Source organism: Oscarella lobularis, chromosome 3 (genome assembly GCF_947507565.1).
Source record: "Oscarella lobularis chromosome 3, ooOscLobu1.1, whole genome shotgun sequence".
Classification (NCBI taxonomy): Eukaryota; Metazoa; Porifera; class Homoscleromorpha; order Homosclerophorida; family Oscarellidae; genus Oscarella; species Oscarella lobularis.
In genome coordinates this window covers 1,547,621-1,558,868 of record NC_089177.1, presented here as the reverse complement: position 1 = coordinate 1,558,868, position 11,248 = coordinate 1,547,621, and the positions used below count along the sequence as shown (strand labels likewise).

Genomic DNA, 11,248 nt, shown 5'->3' with positions numbered 1-11,248 from the left:
AAAGCCTTTCTCGCCGAAGCAATCGCGATATCGCAACAAGCATTTTTGGACGGCTTCTCAATCCGGGTCGTCATTCGCCCGGATGTCTAAAGCGTTGCTGCTGCCGCTGCTGCGGTGGACAAGGGGGCCGGACGAGGGAGATAAGGAGAGGTCCTTGGTTGGACGCCACGATGTCTTTTTTCTGTCTATCTGCGTATCTGATAGCCTATCACGCGACGTCACGCGTTTGATCACGCCCGCTGCCCCAAGAAAGCGCCTTCTCTGCCGTCCGTTGAAGAAGTGGCGAATCTTTCGTCCAGGCCTGAAGAGATACGTTTGTGCGCATTACGCGTAGATTGCGGAGATCACGTGATTAGGATGTCTCAGCCCCCGCCGCGTACGTACGTGGAATCAATCTCCTGCTCTCGGCTATTGCGCATCTTTGCCGAAAGCCCTTGTCCGCGACTAAAGTCGTCGGGTGTTCATCTCTAGTGAGTCTCCGCTTGCGAGCTTGACTACTGTCACAGTGTGACGCGTTCCATGCAAGTCATGGTCAAGCAGATCGGATTTATCATCGAAGGTGAGAACATATGAAGGCCTACTGGTGGCGAAGTAGAGCCGTATATAGAGACCCTTGGGCAAGAAAACGAGAAACAGTCTCGAACCTAAATTTTTTTGCCCCGGGGTGCTGCAGATATACATGTATGCACACAAAGGGTTTTAGTTAGTTAGCGGATCGAGCGCCGTTCAAAGGCAGGTGATCGAATCAATCGCGCAACTCCGGAAGTGCTGTTCGCGTACACCCTAAGCCCGAAAAGGGTCTCTTTCTAGGCATTGTATAAGGGAATATTTACAGCTTCGCAGTTTCCAATAATAGGGGGTGTGGCTACACGAAGCTCTAAACTACGCCTGATTACGTGTTCGTAATGCCTATAGTATGATTTTTTTTAGTTCTCGTAAGTATACGGCTCTGTTGCGAACGAACTATACACGTGACTAGCAGCAGGAAACATTGTTTTCGCAGGACGTACGGATGTTCGCGTCGTTCTGGTCTTGCTGCTTTTGACAGCTTCGGCAACTTCCACTCCAGGCAACTCGGGTGGTTCTGGAAGTGAAGAAACACCGATTCCAACTTCAGAAGGCCCAGGTTCTGGAAAAGCAACGACATCTGCGCCAACAACACAAGTGACTCGTAAGCGGCTTTTCTCTCGTCGTATGTGACCGTAATTCGAGAAATTCTATTTTAGCAGCTGCGTTTCCGCTTCATAATTTAACCGCCACCGTCTTATCTTCTACTGCCATTCTGGTGAAGTGGTTTCCATTGAGCGATATCGGGGTTTCTGGCGATTTCACCGAGTCGGGCGACTCCGATACTTTTGGTATCTTCAGCGGCTTTAACATATATTATCTCGCAGATGGAGAGTCGCTTCGAAGGCTATATGACGTCCAGGATGTTGCTGCGTACAACGCAACGCTGACAGGTCTTCGTCCTTTCACCTACTACACGATCACGATGGATGCGTCTACCGGAGGAGGCTTGAGTCTGGAAGGACCGGATCCTCCTCTGAGAGTTCGGACAGAAGAGGATGGTCAGATTATCTAGATAATTATCATTTCCATTGTTATTTCATTGATTGACCTTCTCGTAGTTCCTAACGTACCACGTCTATTGTCAGTTTCACGGAACTGTTCCTATTGCAGACCTGCTCAGCTTATCGTTCGTTGGAAAACTCTCTCGATTGCAGATCGAAATGGGGTGATCACTGCTTATGAAATTAACTACGTAGGAGACGAATTCGATACCGATCCGCATTCTGTCAATGTCAGCGGAAGCGTTACCTCTTTGACTTTATCTTACCTCGAAGAGTACGTAGTTTATGACGTCAAAATTCGAGCCTATACAAACGATGGTCCGGGTCCTTTCTCTGCAATTTTTTCTGAAAGAACTTACGGAGGTTTGTAAGGAATGTCTCCTATTCTATCGAAATTAGATTAAGATGATTTAGCTCGCCCTGCAAGTCCGGTTATTCTGTCTATCCAGAATATCAGTTTTAATTCCAGCAGTGATGGGCGGACTGATCTCAAAGTGATTTGGTCTAACCCGCCTCCAAAAGATGTCAATGGATTATTTGTTGAAACGCGCATTAATGTCTATTGTTCTTATTATGACACCCCGTCGCCCTTAGCAAAGCAGTGCAATTGCGACGACGTGTATGATATTCGCGACGAATATGTGCAGAATGGAACAGAGCTTACTTTAACCAACTTGATAAGGTTCTAATTCTCACCCCTCTGATCTTCATATTATTGAGACTTTTCTAGTTACTCGTGGTATGGCGTTTCTGTTTACGCAATATGTCAAGATGGACCAGGAGGAAGTCGATACCAGAGTGATGACGCTTCAGCGGTCGTCTTGACGGCAGAAACCAGTAAAGAGAATATTCTACTAATATCAACAGTGATGATTAATTTATTCAATGACATAGGGCCAACTGGCGCCCCTCGACATTTTTCCGTTGTCGGAACCATCGGAAGAAAGGAGCTTTTAATAACGTGGACCGAACCGCTGTGTACTCTAATCAACGGAGTGCTGGAGAAGTACGTTATTTACTATCGAAGAGAAAGCGGCCCAGCGCCATTTTTTGTCAAATCTGTGACTGCATCTCCAAGTTCTACAGTACGGCTAGCTTTTGAGAAACTAATAGTTGTGACTTATACCGCCGTGTAGAACTACACGTTATCAAATTTGGAGTCTTTCGGCGAGTATTCAGTGTGGATGCAGGCTTTCACAGGTGCGGGAGGAGGGCCTCTTGCTCCAATTGTTCGAGCGCGGACGGCTATAAGAGGTAATACGTTTCTTTACTGTCGCACAGCTAACTTAATTGGATTGTTTCAGTTTGCGAATGCTATTTTTCGGGTTCAAAAAGCGCAAACTGCGACCAGACCACGGGCCAGTGTTTGTGCCGCGACGGCGCCAAAGGAGAGAACTGCGACGCGTGCATTCTCTCAGGAAAACCCTTTTCCAATATAACCGAATGTCTTGGTACAAAGCATGCGAGATAGCGAACGATCTGATGTATTTATTTCTATAGGAGCAATTGACAACAATCCTTTCACCTGCCTTGATCCTCCTCAAGGGTGGCCAGAACAGTGCAGCGACGTGGCTCTACCGTCGAGACCCCCAGCTCGTCTTCACGTCAACACGACAGTAGTCTCCGGCAACAGCGCTATTCGGAATCACGTCAGCATGTACTGGAACGGTTGGACGTGCTTCTTCACCTGTCCATTAACGTACACGTGGAAAGTCTACATTCTCGTGCGTCGAGGCAACTTCCTCGTGACTCCGCCTCAGTTTAGTCAGTCTCACCGAATCGATCATCAACCCGCTCGTTATCCTGTCTTCATTCATCCTTTGTCAGGGATGAATCTGATTGAACTGACGGTCGCTCATGGTTCCTATACCTCAGTCGTTCGAAGTCTCATCTTGGTAGACACAGTGGCAGGTTCCTCGGTTGCTTTATCGACTCGTCACAGGCTTCAGTTCACGTCGGCCAATTACAAGAACTGGCTAACAAATCAGCTTCAAAAGGATCTTAGTGTTAGCTGGAAAGACCATTTCTACAACACGTACGTCAAGGAAAATCCGTCACTGCTATTTCCCATTGAACGACCTCAGTTTGGATACGACGTCGTCACGCCGCCACTGTCGTTCTCCGGCATCCAAACGTATAATAACTCGGGAATGATGTCTTTCGGGCTGTCGCTTTATCAGAAGAACACTACCTACCAGCGGCTGATTGCATCTCAGAATTTCACCGCCCTACAACATAAGTGGGTCTATCGTCATCCGACGTCCTTTCAATCGGGCGAAACGTACAAAGTTGACATGACGGCGAAAGATATCTTTGGACACCAGGCGTTCAGTTCGGCTTTGGTTTACGCAGATTTTACTCCGCCGTCAATCACCGACGTCATCGTGTGGAGACGCGAACAGACTCCTATCAGAGATTTAGATCTTTGCTCGAAAGGTCGAACTGGATCTGTGTTCACTCTCGAACTAAAGGCAATGGACAAAGAGAGCGGAATTGAAGCGATCGAGTGGACCATCTCAAAGACAAAGAGTTCGACGATGACCGAAGGACGCGGTACAATTACTTCGCAAATTCAGGTACGCAGCGTTAAAAAGTGGACATCCATACATTTAGTGATCTTTGGCTTTTTGATTGTCTAGTCTCGATGTCTCGAACGTGACAAGTCTTGCTATTGCGCTACCGACGGTGTGTGCGTTTTGAAAACGTTTACGTCTGGGCTTCAAGGATTGGAGACGCTTTTGAATAGCAACAGGTTCTACGTTTCGATTCGGGCAAATAGCCGATCTGGATTGACATCCACACCGTGGGAGAAAGAAAATCCTGTACCAAAGAAAGCGGGAATATCTCCCACACTCAAAAGCTTGACACCAGCAAGTAGAACGATGAAGGTTACGTGGTCTCTAGGCGGCTCTTCAACGAGATTTCTTGTGATTGCGTGCCGAAAAGATTTAATAACAGGAAAATGTGTCACATGTTTGGAAGTGAGCTTTAACGGATCGCAACGTGAAGCAGAGGTTGACAATTTAAAGCCTGTGACTTATTATCGAATCCAAATTGAAGCGTTTGACGGGGATAACTCTGGCTTGAGTGCAGCTGACGAGGCGAAGACGCAAGAAGACAGTAGGTGCATTTAGAGAGGAATTGCGTGTATGAACTGTCAGCGATTTTTGCATAGGTCCGGACGGGAGTCCTATCAATATTGAGGTTGCGTCTCTACCTAGTAAAGAAGCTCTTGTCGTATGGAAACCGCCCAATCTATTTGAACAGAACGGCAAAATCACGAACTACAAAGTAGCGGTCGAAATCGAAGACAGTTTAGGTCAGTGGGTTTTGGCACAAGCCGAAATCGGCACCGTCGCACCGCAGACCAACGCCACAGTGAGAAATCTTTACTCTGGACGAAAGTATCGAATACGAGTTAGCGCGGCAACGGCGATTGGTTTTGGGCCACCGTCAGACCCCTACGATTTCATCACTCCGGAAGACGGTAAAAAGAGCAAATACACTATCTGATGATTTATCTAATAACATTTGTTTATAGTTCCCGACGAGCCACCAGCAAACGTTTCGCTTGCTCGCGCCACAAAAAACAGCGTAATGATTTCTTGGGAAGCGATACCTAGAGATAGTAGCAACGGTATTGTTCGCGACTACGTCGTCGCGTACGTCGCTCAGAAGGGCGTCGAAGCAGAGAAAACAGTAACAGTGCGTGGGACAGAGACGTCGGCTACGCTTAGCGGTCTTCTACCGTACACTTTTTACATCGTCAAAGTGAGCGGTAGAACGAACAAGGGCCTCGGACCTGTCAGCGACGATCTCATAGTGCAAACAAGCGAAGACAGTAAAGAATATTATTTTTGAATTATGGAGCTAGGCTTTATTTCTTTGTATAGTTCCTGGTCCTCCTTTATTAGGACGGGCTGATCCTGTGAGCTCGACGGCGATCTCCCTGAGCTGGACGGCACCGTCGGAACCTCGCGGCGAGATTTTGGACTATCGCATTTTTGTATTTTCATCGTCGAATCGTCGTCGGCGCGATTCGGTGTCATTGGTCTCGGTTGCCAACTTCACGGCTCGAAGAGACGAAAGTAACATTATCGTAACAAACCTTACGGAAGGAACGAACTATTCGATCTACATGCGAGCACGAACGTCGCAGGGACTAGGTGAACAGACCGCTTTCGTTCACGTCATGACTCTGACGCTAAGTCAGTAAATAATTGTATTTGTATTTCTTTTCATTATTTGATTGTTCTTTTTTTAGTTCCTGGAACTCCACGAGGGCTGACAGCAAACTCAGGTACACCGGAAAGCATTTCAGTGTCGTGGCTAGCTCCGTCCCTTGGCAAGATCTTGCGCTACGTAATAGTCTACAGCGCAGATGATCACAAAGGAAAGAAGCGGAACGTGACGACAACAGAGAAGTCTTACGTACTCGATCGGTTGACTCCGTACACTTACTATCGGATTGAAGTGAAGGCCGAAGGTGGAAATGCAAGTGCCGTCACATTTGCCTATACACTCGAAGGAAGTACGTAAAAAGAAATTCTACAGAGAATGGATGTATTGTTTTTTCTGTCACGCAGCTCCCGGTCCGCTTGGATCGTTTCGAATTCCCGACGTTGGTGCATCGTCCGTCCTTCTCGAATGGGAGCCACCTAGATTTCCAAACGGTCGGATCTCTTATTCGTATCGCATTACTGAAACGGCAACGGGATGGACAAAAGACGTGGATCTGCGTTCGGACTTTCCAGATGGTCGAACCTTTCGATGGAGAGTCGCCGATTTGACGGGATACACGGAATATCAGTTGTCCATGCGAGCCTTCAACATTCTCTACGATCACCAAGGTCCTACGTCAGACTTACTTGTCATCCGCACCAATCAAGGAAGTAGGGACCAATAACGAGGTTTATTATTCTCGATTTGATTTGGGGGGTTTTAGAGCCGGGTCCACCTGATGACGTTCGGGTCGATGCGACGCGACGAGCGAGTCTACTCGTTTCGTGGTCTCCGCCAAAGAAACCCAACGGCATTATCACTGAGTACGAGATCACCACACAGTGGGACAACGCAACAGGAACGCCAAAAACAAACAAAATCGTTCATCACAACAATCCAACGGCGCGATTTCACGAAGTAGAAGGACTCGAATATCCGGCACAGTACTCTGTCATTGTTCGAGCAAAGACTATATTGGGAGAGGGATCCGGCAGCAAGCCGATCCTAATGTTCACGAAATTTGTAGATCCCGGTGAGAGAACACCGCGCAACGTAACTCATTGGGATCTTACGTCAACGTCGGTGAAATTAAATTGGGAACGACCGCACTCGGATCCGCTGAACTACACACTCACTGTTCGAATAGACGGATCTATTCCGTTCATTAGGCGAGTTATCAATGCTAATGAGACGAGTGAAAGTGTGGAAGGATTGATGCCGTATACGCTTTTCTCAGCCACGCTTGTAGCCGGTTACGCGGACGGATCGCCCGAAGACGTCTCTGATCCCCGATATTTTCAGACGCCTCCATCTCGTAAGCGTAGTTTCGACGTTTCTTCTCATTTTGTGATTGTAAAAAATGCTTATTAGCTCCGTCGTCCGCGCCGCGAAATTTCACTGTTAGTCAAACAAACGGAAGCTCGACGCTTCTTCTGAGTTGGATTTCGCCTTTGGAATCTGACCTGAACGGCGTCTTGTGCGGCTTCGTCGCGCAGTACTGGCCGATAAACAGTCCCGATAGCAAACCGTCTGAAACAGACTTTGACGCTGGAGATCACGAAGCGCTGCTTACTGAACTAACGCCGTATACCATGTATCACGTAGAAATCGCTGCAGAAACGTGTAGCGTCGATGGGGAAGGTCCTTTTGCTTCTGGAAGAAACAGAACTGGTGAAGGAGGTTTGTCGCAATAAGTACTTATTTCATTTATTTAAGTATGAAATGCTTTTTCCAGTGCCTAATGAACCAAACATTGCCGTGGTCGACAAGAATTCGACGTGGGTAAAACTCGCGTGGGCAGTTGAGCCTAATGGAATTCTGTTTCGAGTGGAAGCAGACATATCGTCTCATCAAGGTCACGTATACAATACTTCGAACGTGACTGGTGAAACGGAATTCTTTGGTCTCACGCCTTACCATCGCTATATCGTACGTATTCGAGCGCATTCCGGGCGAGGAGCGGGTGCATTTGGAACTCGGAACGTTTCCACTTGCGCAGCAGGTATGCATGTGCTCATATAACAATTGAGTATGTTATGTAATGTCGCGTTTGTTCCAGCTCCCCAGTCTGTCGCTGTGATTCACACTTGCGAAGCTCTTTTGGGAGATCAAGGCAAAGTGAAAGCGATTCGATTAAATTACACGGACGTTTCTGACTGGCGCGGTGAACGTGAAGGATATCGTGTCAATTTATTCAAAGGAAACGAAACGGGCATTGGGCAAGTCTTTAGGGATACCAAGTACGTCGGGAAATCGGTCGGTGGATCAGATACCTTGCAGCTTGATGAGTCTACGATTGACTTTGACCAGTGGTATATATACACGGTAACTATGAAAGCGGAAAGTCATGCTGATTGCGGCCAAATGACCGTCGGTCCGAGCAGCAATTCTTGCCAATTCCCGATTCCGACACCCGTTACACCACCAACACCAGCTCTCGGTAAGTAAACACATCGTTGTTTCTTTCTCGCTTTTTATTTATCATCATTTAGGGACTTACATTACAACGATCATTGCCATAGCTGTTTCTGTGGCCGTGCTGATACTAATCGTACTCGTGATTGTTGTATACTGCATGGGAAAGAGACGTCGTCAGGCAAAATTGGAAGTCATGGAGATGAAGGACCGAAGCTTGTACGACGCCCACGGAGGAGCTCACTGGCTCATGACTTGGCCAACGTACGACGAATTCCAATTCAGCAAGGACCGACTCAAAATCGAAGACGAACTCGGCGAAGGTCAATTCGGAAAAGTCTATTTCGCCTGGGCCACGGGAATCGTCAAAGGCGAAGAAAAAACGCGAGTTGCCGTAAAAACGATGAAGCGAGGATCGTCGCAGGAAACGGCCGAAGATTTCCGAAAGGAAATGGAAATTATGATGGACTTCGATCATCCGAACATCGTCCGTCTTCTGGGAATCTGCACGCACGACGAACCACTCTATCTCATCACGGAACTGATGAAACACGGCGATTTGAAGGACTACATTCGAAAAGCTCGTCCCAACGAGATGCATCCGCGTCCTCTTCTCTCGATCGCGCAACTGGTCGACATCGCCGCTCAGGCGGCATCCGGCGTCGCCTATCTCGCCTCGCACAAGTTCGTTCATCGCGACATCGCAGCACGAAACTGCCTCGTCGGCGAAAACGACAAACAATTGTCGGTGAAGATCTCCGACTTTGGTATGGCCAGAGATGTGTACCAAGAAGAGTATTATCGTCGCAGAGGCGGCACGTTGCCGATTCGATGGATGGCGCCTGAAGCGATCACCGACGGGAAATACACGGTCGAATCGGACATCTGGTCACTGGGCGTTCTTTTATGGGAAATCTTCTCCTTTGGCTATCAGCCGTATTACGGCCGAGACAACGAGCAAGTGATCGGCGGCATTCTTCAGGGTAGCTTGAGTTTGGAGTGTCCGCCGCTGTGTCCTCGGTCCGTGTTCCGCCTTATGCTCCGCTGTTGGGAGAGGAATCCGTCGGAAAGAATAACGTCGGGCGACGTGGCCAGCGCATTGCAAGATATGAAAGATTTGTGCGACGACGACAGCGAAGGAGCTTACGACCTCGCGTTGGATCAAAGGTACGTGTCTAGGAAGAAAGTCGCCGCCGAGCCGAGCAACACGTCTCCGAGTTATTCAAATATGATGCCGACCCAATCGAAGCCGCCGCCCGTTCAAGAGTATTACACCTCGATGAGTCCTGTCACTCCTTCTGGCACCAAATTGGATCCCATGTTTGAAGAAGAGGCTCCATTGCCTCAATCGAAAGACTCTTACTTGGATATGAGCGGTGGCGATGTTCCTTCTTCACCGAGCGGTCAGAAGCGTATTACGTACGAGGAGATACCGCAGAAAGAGCCTGAGAAGGTGAAGAAGAAAAAGAGATTGTCGTGGCAGGGTCCGGTTTACGCGAATGTCAACACAGACGATTTGGATTCGTCAAAAGCAGCGGGAGAAACTGGCGATACCGGTGCGACAAGAAGCGGTGATCACCTGTCTTACGAAAATCTTTCGCGCACCGGCATTCCAACATCGGGATCTTTTACAGGTAAGAAGGATCCTACTGGAAAAAAGGCATTCGAAAATCCGTCGTACACCGGCGTCTCGTCCGAGCTGGCAACTTTCCTGTAGGCTCAACAACCGAGCACGCGCACGACAAATCATACAACAGGCACTACCGCTGATATACATGTAGTCATTTGCTTGTCAGTACAGTAGCTGGTAGGGTCTACACGGATCGTTGGAGTCCATTTTTTTGTCGTAGACTAAGTCTGTGGTTGTAATTTTAGATAGTGAATGGTGTAGAAGTAGTAGCAACTGGCAAGACTAACGTATGATATCTGGGGCGGCATATGACTTCCTGCATAATTGCGGTGGTTCGTGAGTGGTGCACTGACTGAGATATGCCGCCGCAAATAATTCGCGCTGCTGGCTGGTACGTAGGCCTACTTACCAATACACTGACTTATGCAGATTATAAAGCTGCTGGCAGGAAATTCATCGTGCTGTTATAATTAAATACAACTAGTATTTCGTCGGGATCGAAATTGAGGTTGGTGTGACGTCACGTTTCTGAAAGTGCGCTATTGGGGCAGACTCTTTCGTTGGAGTCGTTTGTGGTGATGTTTCCTCAATGGGCGCTTACTCGAGAAGAGATCTTGTTTGACTACCGCTGGCGTTTTCATCTCGGCGATCCCTATTCGGGAGACAGATATAGATCGCGAAGCCTACTTAGTAAGTATATGGGCTCCAAAACCGATCCACGGCCACTTCTGCTACAATCTTCAATGAGCACAACCAAAGCAGAATGCCAAGCGAACTGCTGCTCGCAGCTCAACTGCGCGACGTGGATTTTCACCAAGAAATGGCACGTGGAGAAGTGGATGCCACTTAGGCCAATCGAACGACTGCGCGCCGTCGGACAATGACTGGCTAGCCGGGCGAACAAAAAACAGAAGGGCAACGAACCGAAAACGGACTAAAACGAATCATGCACTGTGCACGTCACGACAACTGCGTCTTCTTTATTTTTACTGCTGTCGCCCATTCGAAATGATCGCATCGCGCCTCCCGACCTCTCCCAACGGCCCCGCCCACTCCCGTACAAAACAATCGCGCTTCACGTGACTACGTCAACGTTCCGCGCGACGGCATTGTTGGCAGCAAATAGTCAATCGACGGCCCAGAGCACAACGGCTATTTGCAACAAAACACGACTTGGTATTGCAAGCACTTTCATCTCCCCGACGACTGGAAGGGAAAATCAATATGGATTTATTTGATTTTCGACGGCGTTTTTTGATCGAGCCTCGTCTATCTAAAGGGCGATTAATCTCGATTATCACGAGTCGGGATATATGAGCTTCGTCGTGCGTTTGGACGATGCTCTTTCACGGTTATTATGAGAACGACTCGACGGATTCCAATGTGATCGCCTTGCGTGCAGACGCCGCCG

At 48.2% G+C, this 11,248-nt stretch overlaps 1 protein-coding gene across 3 annotated transcripts; it reads left to right on the top strand.

Moving 5' to 3' along the window:
• The first annotated feature begins 182 nt into the window (after positions 1 to 182).
• On the top strand, positions 183 to 10,349 carry LOC136184355 (uncharacterized). Of its 3 annotated transcripts, XM_065971238.1 has the most exons (22): positions 183 to 317; positions 367 to 559; positions 1,004 to 1,171; positions 1,227 to 1,568; positions 1,629 to 1,934; positions 1,986 to 2,253; positions 2,302 to 2,408; positions 2,466 to 2,656; positions 2,708 to 2,825; positions 2,876 to 3,022; positions 3,072 to 4,147; positions 4,211 to 4,691; positions 4,747 to 5,058; positions 5,113 to 5,412; positions 5,465 to 5,779; positions 5,836 to 6,102; positions 6,158 to 6,463; positions 6,517 to 7,107; positions 7,164 to 7,472; positions 7,528 to 7,794; positions 7,852 to 8,232; positions 8,285 to 10,349. In XM_065971238.1, the coding sequence occupies exons 2-22, from the start codon at positions 520 to 522 to the stop codon at positions 9,922 to 9,924; spliced, it is 7,932 nt and encodes a 2,643-aa protein (XP_065827310.1). In that variant the 5' UTR covers positions 183 to 317; positions 367 to 519; the 3' UTR covers positions 9,925 to 10,349. The 3 variants fall into 3 exon arrangements, with proteins under 3 accessions (XP_065827310.1, XP_065827311.1, XP_065827313.1); XM_065971239.1 differs by having other exon boundaries at positions 183 to 559; positions 1,227 to 1,552; positions 1,922 to 1,934; XM_065971241.1 differs by lacking the exons at positions 183 to 317; positions 367 to 559; positions 1,004 to 1,171 and having other exon boundaries at positions 1,227 to 1,335; positions 1,395 to 1,568.
• Positions 10,350 to 11,248: the final 899 nt, after the last annotated feature.